This window comes from Varanus komodoensis, unplaced genomic scaffold, assembly GCF_004798865.1.
Source record: "Varanus komodoensis strain SLA01 unplaced genomic scaffold, ASM479886v1 scaffold4, whole genome shotgun sequence".
In the NCBI taxonomy this organism is placed as follows: Eukaryota; Metazoa; Chordata; class Lepidosauria; order Squamata; family Varanidae; genus Varanus; species Varanus komodoensis.
This window is the reverse complement of record NW_025335941.1, coordinates 56,479,139-56,498,412: the sequence shown is the minus strand read 5'-3', so window position 1 is coordinate 56,498,412 and position 19,274 is coordinate 56,479,139. Positions and strand designations below refer to the sequence as shown.

General features: G+C 40.1%; 1 protein-coding gene across 1 annotated transcript in view; it reads left to right on the top strand.

The window, feature by feature from the left end:
- DEUP1 (deuterosome assembly protein 1) overlaps window positions 1-19,274 on the top strand; it is a 55,516-nt gene that overhangs the window by 5,606 nt on the left and 30,636 nt on the right. The window contains exons 2-5 of the mRNA XM_044442471.1: window positions 655-826; window positions 4,556-4,651; window positions 7,035-7,169; window positions 13,113-13,367. Of these exons, the coding sequence (XP_044298406.1) occupies window positions 655-826; window positions 4,556-4,651; window positions 7,035-7,169; window positions 13,113-13,367 (658 nt within the window). The remainder of the gene's footprint in view (window positions 1-654; window positions 827-4,555; window positions 4,652-7,034; window positions 7,170-13,112; window positions 13,368-19,274) is intronic.

Genomic DNA, 19,274 nt, shown 5'->3' with positions numbered 1-19,274 from the left:
TCTCTGGTTTTATGGTATTTTATTGTATTTTGTTGTCTTGCTTTATGGATTGTTGTAAACTGCCCAGGGAGCTTTAGCTGTGGGGTGGTATAGAAATGAAATAATGGTAAAATTGTAATGGTTTTTTGTTGATTTTACTCTACATTCTTTTTTAATAGACAACTACTATTCCAAAGCTGGAGGACTGGAAAGACATCTCCAGTTCTCTTACTAATGGCCACCTCCTGAAATAGGCCTGGGAAAATGAATGCTCTACAAGGACAGCCCTAACACCAAGTATCATGACTCGTGGTGCTCACACGAGGGCAATTGATTGTGCAGTTCAATCCTGCACCCACGGGGCTGCCCAGAGCTGCTTCCACCACCAACCAACCAGTTGTGGACTAAACCTTGCAGCATTTTTAGCCATTGGCCATTCATGTTGTGGTTGAAAGGAGTTGAAGTCCAAAACATCTGCAGGCTAACAAGTGGATTTAGTTAAACTGCAGTTTAGCAATATGTCTGAATAAATAAATTGGGCCAGGGACTAAGAAAGAACATACAGATAAGTGACCTAGTTATTTTAAGCTTGATTTTAGAAAAAGTGCCATGATTTGGATTAAAATGTTTAATTTTGTGTTGTACAATTAAAGGAACAAATTAACTCATTTTTAGATCTATCCCTTGCAATGCTGAGCTTCAAGAACTAATGCATCAAATTGACATAATGGTAAACAACAAGAAACTAGAATGGCAAAAGAAGATGCAAGCATTAGAAGTGAGAATGTCTATTCGGGATCAAGAATTAGCAAATGCCCAAAGCAAGTTAGATCAGAAAGGCCAAGAGGTAAAGTATACCACCATTTTTCTTGATAAAACCTGATTAGTGGAGCTTTGTAGTTTCCTTTGTGAATACACTTGTTCAGTAGACTTACCAAAGGCCAGAATCCTCTACCAAGTAATGTTCACTTAGATACAATCAAGCTTAATCCCCTAGAACCTATTTACATGTAGATATATAGGTTCTAGTTCACATACATCTTCAGTGTGTGTAGAATGTAATTTAACTGGGAGATACAATTATTTGAAAATGGGATCTGCACAGCTATGCAGTCCAGTCTGTATCTGACAGATAACATGACTAAGACTGACTGGCATCCTTACTGTAGAGGTGTGGGTTGGGGTGTACCAGGCACAGAAATCCACCCATAGAGATGGTTGCAATACGCAAGTCCTCCTTCTACAACTACACCTGTCATAATGAAAGATAGCTGAGATATACATACTAAGTTATACATACTTAGTTTGGGATAAAGAATGTGATCTGATGTGGCTGCTTCAAACCAATGCTGCAGTATCCCAGCTCATCAATGGAACATACTCAGTGGCCTTTAGTAAGTCACACTCTCTCCCTAGTAAACCTAAAGTAATGACAATTATTTATAGTCAGGTCTGCAGTGAAAGAAATAAAGATTCTGCAGCACAATCCAGATTAAAAACACTAGAAAAATTGACATTATTAACAGTATCCACCTGACATAGCATTTAGGAGGGGGTCACAGTTAGAGTCACTGAAGCAGTCAGCGTGAACTTAAGTGGACTCCAGGGGATGGTGGAGGACAGGAAGACCTGGGGGAATGTTGTCCATGGTGTCGCAATGGGTCGGACATGACTTCGCAACTAGCAACAACATCAACAACACAGTTAGTAGAGTATTAATGAGTGAAATGTGTTCTGTAAGATGTCAAAATGACTATGGACCACTAACCATAGTCATTTTCTATGGTTTCTAATACTGAAGCATTATCTACTTTGGACCTGAAATCAAAGTGAGATTGCAGAGTTGGGAGAGGGTACATCTACACTAATTTTAAGGGGTTAGGTCCAAATTTCTGTATACTTCAGGGTGAAGTGAAGAGAAAGCAAATCAGAAGCTACTGGTAAATCCTAAAGTAGTTTGTTGTAGTCTGGCAAGGTTTTCCAGCAATTAATTTTTGCTACCTTTCTCCCTCAGAATATATAATGGAAACAACTAGTACTTTTTAAATCAAATCCCAGATGGAGTTTTTGTTCATTGCTTAGATTTGGGTTTGATCCAGAGAATGCAAGTCTGCTTCAGCACAGGGCATTCATTCTGAAATTGTCACTTTTTGTTCCCTCCTATTTGGTGGGTCTATCTGGGTGCTTCCAGACAGACTGTTTCTAGAGATATCAGTCATAATATATTGCACAGCTACCATGCGTTTTCTTCCTCAACAGATATTCTGGGGTTGGAAACATGTTGGAAGAAATGGTGGGAAAACATGAACAGTTAAAAGTGGACAACAGCATTGTCAGTTCCCTGGCCCTGCAGAAAACCTTTTGTAAATGAGGCAGGGCAATGCCTTAATAAAACCCTTATCTAGGATGCAACTATCAAATCATTGCTCTTCTGCCTTTCCCCCCACACTTCTTCCAGTTCTTTGGAAAACTCAAAATATGACTGTTTAGAATGAATAACAGCATACGCTCTGTTGGTAAAGATTGCCTTTAAATTTCTCTTTGAAGGCAAATTTACTTTCCCATTGATGTTTGATGAACATTGGACATCACATGGAATATAAATTCCTTTTCAAGCAGGGGGCAGGGCTTCTCCAGGTGACATACCTGCTGCATCTCTTGTAAATTTGCCATCTGGGAAGTCTCCATTTAAAGTAATGGACCAATTAAAGAACAGCAGAATGCAATGAATTAGAAAGGAGGCGGAATAATTGTCCATTCTCCCCAAAAGAAGACCTGCCATCAGAGTGCAAACAATCTCAGAATGTTCAGAGAGGCATCTCTTAAGAACTTCGTTGGAATTGTACACAATATAACCATATATTATTCAAGGATTTGACTTGTGAATACCTGCAAATATTGGCTCTAAGTCCAGATATTAGGAACAAACTACTAAATACTAAATGTGTCATTGCAAGTAGCATGAATGTTTTGCCAATTTTAAATAACAGTTGCTTGGGACCCAGCTATGATTGGGACCACAAGAGTGGAAGCTTAATGTTTTCTCTTTCTGCCACAACTCTGAAAAAATCCACACACATGCAAAACTGCTATTTTTACTACAATTAAAATTAATAATATTTTATAGTAACATAAAACAAAGAAATAAAATATTTATTAGCTTTCAACCCTACTTGTCATTCATATGATCTTACTTGTGCTCATATATCTTCTCAGTATATCACTACATGCCAGTCTCTTTGCCTAGCTTGGTCAGCTTTAGAGTAAGATATTTAATGAGTTCAGCCTTAATCAAATGTAAAAGGTTTGAATAAAAAAGAAAGATAGCATTTTAGGAGATTCACAGTTGCCTTTTATGATCAAGAGGTAGTAAAATTCTCACAGTTGCAATCCAAATAATGGGAAAATAATATATTCTCTGCCCAGTGATAGACTGACGTGTGCATATGACTGTTCATTAATGCAGTAGTGTATTGACTTGTGTTAAGTTTGTACAATTTATTCTGCTTCCAAGACATAATCCAGAAAAATAATTGTAGATCACAAGCACAATATAAGTCAACAGTGTGATATGGCTGCAAAAGGGGCAAATGCTATTTTTTGTTGTTGTTTAGACACAAAGTCGTGCCTGACTCTTCTCATGGACAACATTCCTCCAGGTTCCCCTGTCCTCCACCATCCCCCAGAGTACACCCAAGCCCACACCCACCTCTTCAGTGACCAATGCTATTTTAGGATGCATTAAATCCCATGGAGCACTAGTTCCCCTTTACTCAGCTCTGGTTAGACCTCATCTGGAATATTCTGCCCAGTTCCAGGCATCACAGTTTAAGATTGATATAGAGAAGCTGGAGAGGATTCAGAGGTGGGCAACAAGGATGATCCAGGGTCTGGAAACAAAGTCCTATGAAGAGAAATTGAAAGAGTTGGCTATGCTTAGCCTCAAGGAAAGAAGAGTGAGGGGAGACATAATAGCACTCCACAGGTACTTGAAAGGCTGACAAAAAGAAGAAGGACAGATCTCTATCATTCCAGTGTGCAGGACATGGAATAATGGGCTCAAGTTACAGGAAGCCAGATCTCAATTAGATATCAGGAAAACAATCCTGATGGTTAGAGCAGTATGACAATGGGACCAATTACCCATGGGAGGTTGTGGGTTCTCCCACACTGGAGGCATTTGAGATGCAACTGGACAGCTGTTTGAGAAGGATGGTTTAAATTGGCGTTCTGCACTTAGCCCTCTGTCCCCTTCCAACCCCTTGATTCTATAAATCTTAACAGATTGCATAAAATTATTTCCTGGGAAGGATATACATTAACTGTTCAAGAACTACTGTGGAGTAGAAAATACTTCCTTCTATACCCATAGAAGCAGTTAAATAAATCCAAATATTTACATGCATTAAATTTATATGGATTTATTTGTCCCAATATAATGGTGGTGGAAGAAAGTTCTTTGGCTTCTTTTTAATAATTTTAATTATTTTTGTTATTGTTGATGTTAACTCTGTGCTTATTTAATTACTCTGGCATTTGGAATGGATACTGAAAATAATATCTATTTCAAGTACAGGTTGGACTACTAAGACAGAAGCTGGACAGCTTGCAAAAAACAAAATTTGAGATGGCTCAGAACTATGATTCTCAGCTTCAGGCCCTGAAAACTCAAGTAAGGAAAAAGTCAAATTCCTGTTTTACAGTACTTGCAATATTTCAAGGTTAGTTTAATAAATGGGTGACTGCTTTGTGTCTAACTTGATAACTCTCTCTAACATGATGTGTTAAGGAAACAACCCTGGGGCTTGCCCAGTTTGGGCTCTTTGGAAGCCTTCGAATTTGGAGGCTTCTGACATTTCTGTGCCATTCCCAGCAAAAGCCAGCAGGATGAGAGGAGTGGTGGAGGCAATCCTCCATTCTTCACATTGTTGTGTGTGTATGTATGGCACATAAGCATATTGGCGACTGCTCTGAGCATTGGATGCCCATGCCCAGTTACTGCTGTGGCCCTTTCCACTAGTGGCATGTGGCCCTGCTGTGGTTACCCAGAGGCAAACTGGCACTTGGACCAAAACAGTTTCTCCATTCCTGCCTTAAACAATTACTTCACTGGGGGTAAGGTGCAAACAGCATTAGTTGTTCTAGAATAATCTCAGAAAGCAAGCTGCCATAAAAGGACCCTTATGCTAGACACCATCATTCAGATTTATTTATTGATTGATTTGCAACATGTATATACTTCTCCATGTCTAATTAGATTCCAGAGCAGTGTTTAATAAAACATCAAAAGAATAAAACCAGAATAACCAGTGAAAACTGTAGTTGGTCATTCAAGGAAGGATTATTGAAATAAAGTTTTCAGAAAGTGTTGAAAGCATCACGCTTGACTTCCATAGTAAAAGGTGTTCCATAGAAAGGGAGCCACTACACTGCTCTTTTCCATGCAGAACCACCTCTGCATGCCCTCGGATAACCTCAGTGACTGGGCAGTTGTAGCTTTCACACCAGCAAAATGGGAATAATAATATGACATACATTACAGAGCCATTGTAAAGATGACGGATGGGATGTGAAATGTTTTGAATACTTTAAAAGTGATACACACGCACACCAGGTCTAGTATCTGCTGGGGTTTATTCTTGCTATCTGATTGAATGGTGTTGCTGCCTTTCTCACCCATGTCATTCCTTATATATAGCTTTCAGAGATATAACCTCATAAAGCAGCTTATAAAATGGCTTTGAACACAAGTACAAAAACAGAAGAAACAGACAAAAACAGCACTATGATAATTAAGGAAAATTAAACCAAGTCTGAGTATGGAGAGTGCAATATACATTAACTCCCTGATCAGGAAAAACCAGTTTAAACAAATGATGTTTAATCCCCACCACCACCACACACCCTTTCTTTAAAGGCCAGTACTAACAAAGTAAGGCACAAAGGAGCAGGAAAGGGTTTCCATCATTTAGGCTACCCACCCCTTTGGCAGTCTTTCTCCTAGTACCTTCCAAATAGCAATAAGTAGCCCACCTGTACAATCTCAGTGTAAATCTTAATAGCTACTGCTTGATAACACATGAGCCCCAAAACACCTTTTTCACATCTATCAGATGCTTTATTTTTATTTAATAAATGTATATACAGATTACTATATGAGAGCCATTGTGATGTAGGGGTTAGTGCGTTGGACTGGGGACCAAGGGGATACAGGTTCTAGTCTCCACTCAGCCATGAAGCTGCTGGGTGACTTTGGGTCAGTCACTGATTCTCAGCAGGTTTGTTAAAGGGTTGATCTTGTGAGGATAAAATGGATCTATGTATGTAGCCTTCAGTTCCTTACAAGAGAAAAAGTGGCATATAAATGTAGTGTAATAATATTATAATAATGATTTTTTTTAAAAAAAAGTCCATGGGTGGCAACTTGGATATAACATAGTGAAAGTTTTCATTTTAATTGAAATAGTATTCTTAATCTTCAGATGTTTTCACATATGTCAATAATTACACATTAAATGCAGCATTTAACATGTCTGGTTATTGTTGTTTTAAGTAACAGTCCCCTAGGCGACTGCTCTAGTCCTGGAATGGGCTTGCAGTTATTCCTCCCTCTTCATGTATGGTCCTGGCAAAAATTGTTTCCTGCAGAAGAGGAATTGTTGTTGCCGCCAGCTTGTTATTGGATTAAACAGTTAATCCAGCTCTCCAGTTCTGAAGAACCATTAAAACTGTCAACACAAGATGGCACTAAACAAATGCAGAACAATTCATACAAATGCTTAGGCAAGAATCCCTTTACATGGCCTGGCAGCATCAAAACTATCAAGGCAATCTGTGTTTAACAGGGTAGTTAATTAACATCACAAGTTATGTGAAAGCTGAGCCATGTTCATCTTGCAGCCATTTTGTGGTAATAACTGGTAATTTATTTCACCTTTTTTTTTTTTTTTTTTTAGTTTGTTTGACTAATTAGAATGCTTAAGCTTAGCTCTCAGTCAATTACTCCTTCGGTATTTTAAGGACAAAATAAGATGTGACACATATTTCATTTTCAGTTTGTCAGGCTGACAAAAAGCTATGAAAAGCTACAGCTGCACCAGTTAAAACAAAATAAAGGTCACGATATGGAGAAATGTACAGAAAACCAAGAGGCATCATGGCAACTGAGCAGTCTAAACCAGAAACTAGAAGTAAGTTTCTATATCTGAAGCAGTGCCTTCTCCTATATGTTGCTCTCTATACTCTCTTTCTCAGAAGAGAGACAGAGAGTGCAACCCAGGTGATGCTCTTTGAACTGTTTTGATACCATTGTGCATAGTATGCTGAACCTGGGGCTGGATTTAGCGAAGACTCAGTGAGGATCATTACTAAGGATGAATCCCTGAAAGACAGAGGTCCTGTGGGTAGGCAGTTCTTATGTCCAGAAATGAGATATCTAGTCTATTCCAAATGGAGTTACTGGGCTCATGGATCTGCTCTTACATTTTCATACAAACCTAAATACTAACACAGCTGTACCTAGCGGACCTGTGAGACATGCACCATGAAACTAAGCTGGAGGAATTACACACCAGTAGTGTTCGAGAGAGAGAGAGAGAGAGAGAGAGAGAGAGAGAGAGAGAGAGAGAGAGCTTAGTGATGTAATACATTTTTTGCATGAAAGGCATTTTGAACATTTCAGTGCTACTTATTACCAATGTTTATCATTAGCTAAATATGTACTGGAAGAACTTTGAGTCCTCCCAAGTTTTACCTGATTAAATATATCTAATGGTCATCATGTTTTTTTTCAAGTTCTCAGTTTTCCATTTAACATGTACATTTACCACTGATTCACATTTGTTGTTAATTATCAGAAGGGGCTTATACATGTAATTTCACTACTTTTTTCATGAATATGAACAGTCTACACTGTGATTAATTTGTTTGTGTTCCTTCATTTTAATTTTCCAGGAATTTAGAGCAAAATCAAGAGAATGGGATAAACAAGAAACACTCTGTCAAAACCATCTAGTTTCTTTAGATGAGCAGCAAAAAATATTGTCTGAGAAATGTAATCTCTTTCAGGTACTGTTTTTTCTGTTTTTGGAGAAGAATTGCAAATAAACAAGTTATGCAATCCAGATAAATGCATGACTAAAACCATGTTTCCTAAGCCTTAAAAATGATTATATGGATCATTGCAAATCAGGCATATAATGTTTGAATATTACAATAGTGTAGTACTAGTAAATTCTTTTCTTACAGAAGTAGATAACTATCTATAACTTGCCATATAAAAATGAAAGTGTCTTGCTATCTAATGTAGGGGATGTTGGTTTGGAAATTTGTCAATGCTTATTAGCACTCTTGTAACCAGAAGAACCATTTTGGCAGTGCAAGGGAAGATTATGATGATGTACTTGCAAAGCACATATAAAAAGTACAGTGATTTGGATGATCCATGATCAGATCTCCTGACATATTTTTAATAAGTACCTGTATGATTTTCCTTTCATAGCTAATAGGAGCTCAAGAGTGAGATGTGGATTTGTATCAGGGATATGGCAGAGGAACAGAGTTAACAGTTTGGGCCACTGCCCTAATATACATAGGGAAAGAAAAGGGCATTTAGAAAGCAAATCAGGGAACATACATGCAGTTGGGTCCTAAGTTTAGAAGAAGAAAGAGCTCCCTGGAACAGGGAATGAATGTTGTAAGATATGATTTTGTGCATGCAAATGTCCCCCTCCTGCAAGGAAGAACAGGCAACTGATGCTATAATAACTGGTCTTCAGTGTTTCTGTGCTGCTTTTTCAATAATGATTGCACCTCCCATATAGTAATGAACTTATTTATCATTCTGCAACACAAGAGATATAAACACACATCTAGAGAAGCTAGACCAAAAGCACTTGGCTGATTAAATACTTTTCACCCTTGCCTGCAGGCAGTTCATAAATCTTTAATGTGGGGGGGGGGGGGGGGTTGCGGCTTTTTACTCCTGAGTAGCTATGCCACCATCCGTGTATTGATTTTTTAGTCTGACCATGTGAGCATTCAACATGTGACTTACAGATCTGCTTCACACACAAAAACAACCTGTGTTTTGTGGGAGCTGTTCAAGAGCAAGCAAGTGTGCTGGCTTTTGTCACCTTGCCACTTTTGCTTTGCATCTGGTTCAGAAAACAACCCAGGAACCATTTCTGAGTGTTTGGTATGACATTAAAAACCCATGGTTTCTTTTTGGGTTGTTCTTTGGGTTGTTCCCCCTTCAACAAGCACTGATGCTAAGCAGACACAGTAAGCAGGCAGAAGCTCCAATCAGCCATGGGTTAATTAACTGTTAGTTGTTACATGTAAACCAGGTCTAGTCTTCACTTACGTTAGGGGAAAGGTCTTTTTAGAAATTTCTTTTAAATTCTGTGAAACTCCTAGACCTAGTTCACATGAGCGAACTAAACCTGTCCATATATGTACCAGTTGCTGAGGAGCTTGGGCAAGGAGAACTCTGGTATCCATCTTGCTTGAGGGATCCTGCAGGTATCTGGTTTGCCACCATGTGAACACAGTGCTGGACTGAATGGACCATTGGTCTGATCCAGCATGTTTTTTTCTTGTGTTCCTATGTATGTGGTCAAAATGTGTGTGTTAGACCAATGGCTAGGCAGAGAAATTGTATCAGCTTCACGGCCTTAGTTTAATGATTACTAAAGAACTCAGTCAGAGAGGATTTCAGAAGTGGGAGATGGTTTATTAAAATAAAATACTAATTTTTATTGATATGTGCACATTTGGAAATAATTACTAAGAGTAGTTTGAATTTGACAGAAGACAAAGCCAGCCAATTAATTTCTCATCCAGATAATCTCAAATTAAATAAAATCTTCAATTAATTTTCACCCTGACCTAGATCATCCCAAATCAGAATATTTATATCAGCTGAACTGGCATTCAGGAAGACATAGAAACAGAGCAAGTCAGAAGGGGCTGCCCAAGCCATCTAGTCTGACCCCCAGCTCCAGCCAGCTCCACTCATGACATTTGTATCTGTGTATGGGAGTGATGCAGCATGTAGGAAGGAGAAAGTTAACCTTTCCCTTCCCGGCTGCAATTCCCCTTGGAATGTATTAATAGTAATTACACAGGATGGTGGGGGCAGAACCCTTCCATTAGCACCAATGGACACACAAGACTCTGAAAGAGACCTGGGGACCAGTCTTAGTACCCCCTTATAGAGTGATGCAGGTTTTCTTGATCACAGATAGCTAGACGTGACTGCAGGTGGCGCAGTGGTTTAAACCGCTGTGCTGCTGGGCTGGTAGATTTAAAGGTCGCCGGTTCAAATCTGCACAACGGGATGAGTTCCCATTGCTCCATCCCAGCTCCTGCCAACCTTGCAGTTGGAAAGCATGAAAATGCAAATAGATAAAAAAGGTACCACTTCGGTGGGCAGGTAACAGCGTTCCATTTACTTCGGTGTTTAGTCATGCCGGCCACATGACCACGGAGACTGTCTGTGGACAAACGCTGGCTCCCTCGGCTAGGAAACGGAGATGAGCACCGCCCCCTAGAGTCAGGCATGACTGGATTTAACGTCAAGGGGAAACCTTTACCTTTATATTACAATTGAATTTTATCTGGCCAGGGCGGCTTATTTTATAATGTGAGTTTTAATTAAGATTATTTTATATGGATTTTAACTTGTTTTATCTATGTTGTAAGCCGCCCCGAGGCTTCGGCGAATGGGGCGGCATAAAAATGTTTTAATAAATAAATAAATAAATAATAAATATTACAGAGGGAGAGGGATGAGACTGTTCATATTTTTGTCACATAAAGTTACCCCAGAAGGTATTTATCTAGCGTCAACAGGAGTCAATGAACAGGCTTAGGGTGGGGTAGAACTTAGCAGAAGGTAGCCAAAAGGTACAATTCTCTTAGGGTGCAATTCTATGCATGTTTAAACAGGGGCACTAGCAAGAGTCATTCACTACCCTAAAATGAATTCATTTAAAATACTTATATGCAGGAACAGAATTAAGGGTCTAGGAAAATCAAAGGGTTTTTCCTGGTGTTTGAAATGATATCAAGATAGATGTGGGCTATGCTTCTCTACAAAAGGCCCAGCATAGGGAGCCACCACTGAAAACATAATTTCCCCCATAGGTACCTACCATAGTTTACCAGGCAGGGGCGTCTAGAGAAGGGCCTCAGAAGATGATCATGAGGTTTTGCCTCCCTCCAATCAGCATCCTCCAGGGCATCCACAGCATCTCCCTGTGCAGGGGTGCAAAAGAAATAAAGAAGGCAGGCTCAGAAGAGTGAGTCAGGCACAAAATAGAGGAAATGGCCACCTCTAAGAGCTGGTTGTTTACTCATACACACTCAGAAGGTAAACCTTCTGAGGAGAAAGTAAATCCTGCATCCAGTTTTAATTCAAGCAGCCAAGTGCTTTAGAAGTCTGGGAAATACTGGCACAAGTTGTATGAATTTTATGGAACAAGCCAGATCATTCTGCCCCATCTACTGGCATGAGTTCAATTGAATTTGTGATGCAAGCCCAAGTCATTCTGCCCCATCTATGTGTCTTATCATGCTTACAGCAGAATTAGAGGAGGCAAGCTTAAAACAGTGACTCATTAGATCAGAGGAGATGGGCACTTCTAAGGGCTGGTCATTTTTACACGTATACATTGAGAAGGTAAAGCTTTTGCAGCGAAAATGAAGCCTGCCTCCAGTTTTAATTCAAGGGGAGAAGTGTTTCAGAAGTTTAGGAAAGACTGGTATGAGTTCTGTGAAGTTTATGGGTCAAGAACATTAGGCAAAAACAACCCATACAAACATGCTCTTTGAATTTAAAAAAAAATGTGTATGTGTCTGTGAATGACATACTTGGACTCATTTAGCTGCCACACTCCTTTTTTATCTCAAGACATCCAAGTGGGATTACTGAATATGAAATATTACACTAGAGGAACAAACTGGAGAATTAAAAGGTTGGGTCATTCACATTGTTACATTTTCTGTGATGTAATTGACTCTGCTTTTGGAAGCAGAGGTGAAGGCAGGTGTCCAGTGTTCTCAGAGAAGCATAATTACCATAGTAACATCATTTTTTGCATCTACTTTGTTGGGTATTGTAGCACATTTTTATCCTTATAAGCACATAAGAAACTATTGGTGAAATCAGGAGAGTGCTATTTAATTAAAACAAGGTAGCAGATGACCCAAAGTTTATTTTTGGGTACCTAAATTATATACCTATATTATGCTATATATTGTGCATTTGAATTTTCTTACTATGTTGATATTAACTGTATCCTAGCCATCCCCTGTGCAAGGCAGCAGTAACAGATGTGCATGTGTCTGAGGATGTGGGTAGGCAGTCAATGACATGATCTGGTCCAGGTTATGCTGAATTTCTGGAAAGTGGGAGGGGGTTATTTAAAACAGGAATCCTGCCCAAATTTCTCTCCCTGCAACTGCTATTCCCTAGCCACTTTTTCACCAGCTGGGGTACTTCTTCTCCAAAGAACTGCTTTGGGAGGAAAATGATTGGGGAGGGAAAGTACCAGATCATGCTTTAAATCTCGGTCTACCCTCACTTTATGATAGTCATGCTGAATCTTGCGTAACTTAAGTGCTGAAGTCAGTTTCTGAGAAGCTCTCAAGTATTTTATGCCAATAGAAGCAAAGGGAGTGAAGGCAAAAGCAAATGGGTAGGGCCAAAATATTAAAAATGCCTGCATACCTTAGTGTAAAGCTCTTACTGCCTGAAAAGTAATCCAAGGGAGATCCACTGAAGCTTTTAGAATTGACTTGGAGAGGGGAAACCACAGAAAAGCCGGGTCTGCTACCATCATGTATAGCTTGTCTCCATAGACTGAGGTGTTAGGGTACCACTCATCATGTGGTATGGTATTTTACATTGTGAAGGCCAGGACTAGGCTGAGAGCATGCATGTCCAAGTACCACACAAGTGGCATTTTGTGTGAGCATAATACATGAAATTTCCAGTTATCGAGTATCAAAATTACTGGTTCAAAAACTAAACAGCTGCACAAAAATGTGCCCATGCAGATTCCAAGAAGAGCAGGCATACTTCTGTCCTAAAAGATCACTTACATGCAGCCTAATGTCTTGTTTTCCAGAAACAAGCACAGAATTGTCAAATCCAGATAAGCTGTCAAACACCAAAACAGGAGAAATCAGATACTTGCAGTCACTGCAAAACTGAACACCTCAGCATTCACCATGGTGTTTCTCTTGAGCCCACTGGCAAGAATGACTGTTTCATGGAAAAACTTAAGTTAACTGTGAGTGAAATAGCAGTGAGCAGGAACAGGTTGCAAGAAGAAAACCTGAAGCTTCAGCAGGAAGTAAAAATGTACCAAAGAAAGTGCCAGGTAAAGAGCCAGCTACTGTATTAGCTGCTGCCACGAGTAAGTAGCTTTGGGATATTGAATGCGAATAATGTGTAACACAGCTGCCCGAAGTCGGTTGTGAAATTTGGTGTGGCTTATGAGTGGTGTCAGCTGATAGGGATAAGAGGGGCATGCAGTTGTTTGAATTATATTTGAATGTAGCTAGCAATGTCCAAAATAAGATGGAAAGCAGGGAATTTGGTACTTCTTATTTGCTTCTCAATGCAACAACTCCTCCCTCCACTCTGAAAGCTTAGTCACAGCATATAGAGACTTGATGAAATGATAAATTTTGAATGGGAACTATATTCAGATTTTGTAAGGGAGATCTATGAACAGATACAGACAGGAAATTAATCTGCTGCTACATTCTGCAGGTATGTGGACTTTGCAGTGCAAGATAAAAGGCTTTTCATATGTATTCTTCTGTGAAATAAATAGACATGCTGGAACTGGGCTGTTGTGAGGGAGGCACCCTGGTTAAAGCCTGGTTTAAAAATTGCCCTGTGTAACTTTTGCCATATCACTTATATCACCTGTCTCATTTCCTCTGCTATTTCTACAGCTATGTAAAATGTATACCAAAGACAGCTGTACCTCCTTCCAAGTTTACAGCAAAGGGGTCTTTATTCAGCTGTTTCCTTGTTTGTTCTTGTGGTGGCAGGGGCTTCATTTGAATACCGTAGAAGAAGCAGGGAAGGGAGAAGCAATAGCAACTGCCCAAAACACTGGCTGCATTCGCACAACATGACAAGCAACTCTTCATGGTTATCATAGTTTATGTTGGTTTCTTTCCATGATCTACCTATCAGACGATCAAGTACTTTCTACATTATCATGGTTTTCATCCTCCCCTCTTAGTCCTCCTACTGTTGGCACTTTAGTCACCGTGCCTGAAATTCAGTTCTAAAGGTGCATTGCTCCCTGCTTGCATTGCCTGCCTCTTCCTTATTTGTCCGCAGACAGAAGCTAGATGACTAGCCCAATGTCTGTACTTGCAACTCTTTCCAAGGGACTCTGAGGTAGTTGCATACCAGGAATGTAGAGACCAGCATCCTTGGTTTAGACAAGCCATGGTAATACAGTGAAACCATAGAATAAAGCATTGCTTCTTATTGTGGTTCATTCTGTAAGACCAAACTTACCATGGTGAAATACCACACCTAGATTCAGGAAAGACAATAGGTCAACAACGGTTAAAAACAACCCACCATGGCTCATTGCTTTGATTGAACCCAGCCACTGTCTGGTGCAGATGGTAGGAGAGGCTAAGGCTGCACCTAGGTATTATGACAGACTCAGGGCTGCTACTAAAACAGCTATACATCTTTTCTTTCATTCTTCTTCCTGACAATGTGTAGGGATGTATGAGACCTTTGTTTTTGTTCAAAAAACATGTGAACATGCCCCATTCAAAGATCTGAATGGGAGCAACAAAAACATTTGCAAATCATTAAACATATGTTCCATTCGTCTCATTCCTGATTCCAAGTTAAATTTGCACAACTTTCCTAATTTCAGTAGATTTCTTCAGTAGTATAAACAGTAGTGGTATAAAACAGCCCCACTTTAGTCCATAGAAGAAATGTGTTGGAAGTGCCGGGCATTTGTCCTGTTCTGTAACACTTGAGGTATGCAAATCTCCTGTTAGCAGAAAACGAGTAGCAGTTGTAAATGCAATGGAGAAACCTGGCAATATTGAACATCTCTTGTTTGCCCATCCCTGCTAGGGATACAGAACCTGACATAAGGTATCATTGCATTGTGGTATGCACTTCACTTAACTGGAGTCTGAGACCAGGGAGGGAAACACTCACATTTTACTAGTGCTGTGTCATGTATTTTGTATTGCAGTGGTTTAAACTGCTGTGCTGCTGGGCTGGTTGATCGAAAGGTCGCCAGTTCAAATCTGCACAATGGAGTGAGTTCCTGTTGCTCCGTCCCAGCTCCTGCCATCCTTGCAGTTCGAAAGCATGCAAGTACAAGTAGAGAAAAAGGTGCCCCTTCGGTGGGCAGGTAACAGCGTTCCGTGCACTTTGGTGTTTAGTCATGCCGGCCACATGACCACGGAGACTGTCTGCGGACAAATGCTGGCTCCCTCGGTTTGGAAATGGAGATGAGCTCCGCCCCCTAGAGTCAGGCATGACTGGACTTAATGTCAAGGGGAAACCTTTACGTTTAAACATTATTAGGTGAGTGCAATATCTTGTCCAGTCGCCGAGATGAGTCCTCGGTTCCTTATGAAGCAGTTAAACAATTCTGCCAAGGTTCTTTGCCACTCTTGCCATTTAGCACGAGGATAAGAAATTTGTAGCCCTCTGGTTGTTGATGGACTACTGTTCCCATCAGCTGATCTAGCCAATGGTATGAAATGATGGGAGCTGCATACATTGCCTGTTCCTGGTTTAGAACTGTCCCTTTAGCCAAAAAAGAAAAAGATGCACATATCAATATGTTATATCCCAGTAGTGCCTCTCATATTGGGTTTATAAATCCATACCATGGATTAATTAGCATTATGTACAAATTAGGCCAGTGTCTTTTGATTGGTAGGCTTACAGCTGTTTATTTGGAAATACCAAAGACTGAGGAGAATCCAGACATAATCCTTCAAGAAAGCACTACAACTTTAAAAGAGCAGTGTAGATGCTTCTTAGGTGATGGTAGATTCATAAATTTGTTAAATAATACCAACATTTACAGACCACCCAGAGAGCTTCTGCTATGGAGGTGGTATAGAAAATAAACATTTAATTTACCCATAACTCAAAACAGAATGTTTATCACTGCTGTTGTCTTAATTTGTACTGTGTAATGTCACTATTAAGCTCTGTCTGTGATATTATAAGCATAGAATCATCCTCCCTCATGCTTGCATCATTTTATAGTCTTCTAAGAAGTATATGTTGTATTCATTCATTCAGAAGCCAAACATCCTCACTGTGTACCACAGACATTTTGTAAGAACCAGTGGTAATTACTGGTGAGGCTATTCCCTACCCCAAGAGTTCATGGGCATCCTGGAATAGGGATGTGTTACATTTTTTGCAGAAGAGAAATTAAGCTACAAGTTCCACGTCTAACTCCAGATATAGGCTGACACATTTCAAATATCACAAAGTATAAAGTAGAACCTAGAGCATTTGTCACAGAAGTTCTCATAGGGCAAACTGGCCTGGGATAGCAATATTCCACGACCTACAGGCTAATCAAGAGAAATATCTAGGGAGAATAAAGTCCCATCTGAAGTTCCTCCAAATGCTTTCCTGATTGTTCCTTGTTTTCCTTCATTTCCTGCAAGCCTCTTCTCTTCCAAACAAACAAAAAAAGAGGTTGTAATTGAGAAAGCATTGAAGAGGAAAACCTTCCCCCTCCCATGTACACTGCATTGGAGACAGCAGCAACCAAATAACTTGAACTGGCCTTGCTGATGAGGGGAATCAGACATAATTTTTCATCTTGGGATTGTTTCTGTGGAGGGCACAGGAATGGTCCTTGGTTTTATATGCTGCTTCCTCCCTTCTTTCACAGGAGGAATACATGAACAATCAAGCTAGAGCAATCCCACCTTTATATGATCTCCTGTGACATTGTGAAATTAGCCCCCTTTAAAGTGACATAAATGATTTTTTTCTTAAAAACAGATTTTAGCTGTTTTAAATTGTTTTTTAAAATTTTGATGTTTTTATTATGTTACTCTTATGTTGTATTTTAACTGTTGTGAATTGCCAAGAGAGCTTTGCCTATTGGGTATAATAGAATTGAAATGAAATGAATCATGGGTAAGATGTTAAGATGAAAAGGGTCAGGCTTTCTGTGCCATTAATAGCTATGGAGAAAATTTCAGTGGTCGTCACTTCCTCTTTTATACTAATATTAAAGGTATGGTAGTAGTCCAGGCTTGTTTTACTCTTGACCACCCTATAAAGGATAGAGTTTCCTGCATCCCAGTTTTGTACAGCAACTCATGTTGGAGTCTGACTTAGTCTGCCACTGAATTGAGTAGGGGCAAGGTTCAGTAGATAGTATTTTTGTTAATTTGCATGATGCAGTTTGGACTCATTCAGTATAGTCCAAAGTTCTCCCACCTTCAGCAAGAGAGACACCATTCAGTTTCAAGAAAGGTCTCCCAAAGTCTCTCTGACTCAAGGCACTCGTTTTCAATATTTGTGGTGGATCGTTTTTGGAATTATGAGTCATTCTGGAAGCTTTTAGAAGCTTGGCATTTAAGTATGAAATGTACTCAAATAAATGGAAGCAATAACTCCCACACTTACATATTCTAAACTTCTGATACTGAAATCTTCAACCTTTATTTATTTTATGTTGATGGATGATGGTATAGCCGATATAATTTTGTTTCCTGCAATTGTATGATATGGTTTGTACTGCGGATGCTGCTGTTGTCATTTATAGAAATATAATACAGCATGTACTGACCCTTGCCCTTTCTGGCTTATGAAAGCAGCCAAGACAGCGGGTGCTGGCTGAGTAGATAATGGTAATGATGAACACCTCTTTACAGCAAGGTGTGCTTTTATCTTGCCTAAAGGAGAAGGTAAAACAAAAATAACACCCCCATCCCCACCCCAAAAAACCCCTCTCTGCTCCACTGTATTGGATAATGTCTAATCTGTCCCTGATATTTTGTTCTTGGGCAAGGTGCTGGAGAATGTGGTGGCTTCTTAGAGCCAGGGATTTCTGGATGAGTTGGATTATATGGATCTATTTAAATTTGGCTTCAGGTGTGATTATGGGACTGAGATGGCTTTAGTTGCTTCAACGGCTGATCTAGACCAGGAACCGGACAGTGGGGTGGGGGGTGGGGCATCTCTGTTTATTTTGTTTGCTTGTTTATTTGATTAAAGTTTTTGTATCCCACCCTTCACAGTGTCTCAGGGCAGTGATAAAATACATGAGATACCACATTGAGATAATAATATATAAAAACAATCTTTAAAACACTATTAACTTTTAAAATAATGGGGGGAAAAGTTTTGTCGACACCTAAATGAAAAAAGTGTCAGTGCCAGACACACCTCTCTGGGGAGCCCACTCCAGAGCTGGGGCACTACCACAGAGAAGGCCCTTCTCTGGGTAGCCACCTTTCTGATCTCCTTCAAAGAGGGCTCCCAAAGAAGGACCTCTGCTTCAGATCTTAGAGGCCAGGCAGGTATATATGGATGGAGGTGGGCCTTCACATATCCAGGTCCTAAGCTGTTTAGGGCTTTATAAGTCATCACTAGCACCTTAAATTGACCCCAGAACTTCAATTGGAAGCCAGTGCAGATGGTACAGGACCAGCATTATATGTGTATATCTGCCAGTGCCTGCTAGCATCCTGGCTGCTCTATTCTGAACCAATTGAAGTATCCAGACCATCTTCAAGGGCAGCCCCACATAGAGTGTGTTAATTCAATGAGGAGGTTACCAGTGTCTTCGCTAGGCTCTGCTTATCCAAGTAAAGACATAGTTAATTGATCAGCTGAAGCTGAAAGAAAGCACTCCTCGCCACAGTAGTCACCTGGGACTCCAAGGATAACTCTGGGTCAAGGAGCTCTCTCAAACTGTCCACCCTGTCCCTTAGTGGGAGTGCAACCCTGTCCAGAACAGGGCAAAGATCACTTACCTGGAGAGCTGAACCACCTACCAACAGGACCTCCATCTTGTCTGAATGAAGTCTCAATCTATTGACCCTCATCCAGCCCATCACTCTAGCCAGACCTGTTTAAGGACAGCCACTGTCTCACCTGGATCAGATGTAAAGGAGAGGTAGAGCTGGGTGTCATAAGGATATTGATGACTCCTCAGCCCGAACCCCCAGATGACTTCTCCCAGCTGTTTCATGTGGATGTTGAACAGTATGGAAGATAAAATGGAACCCTGTGG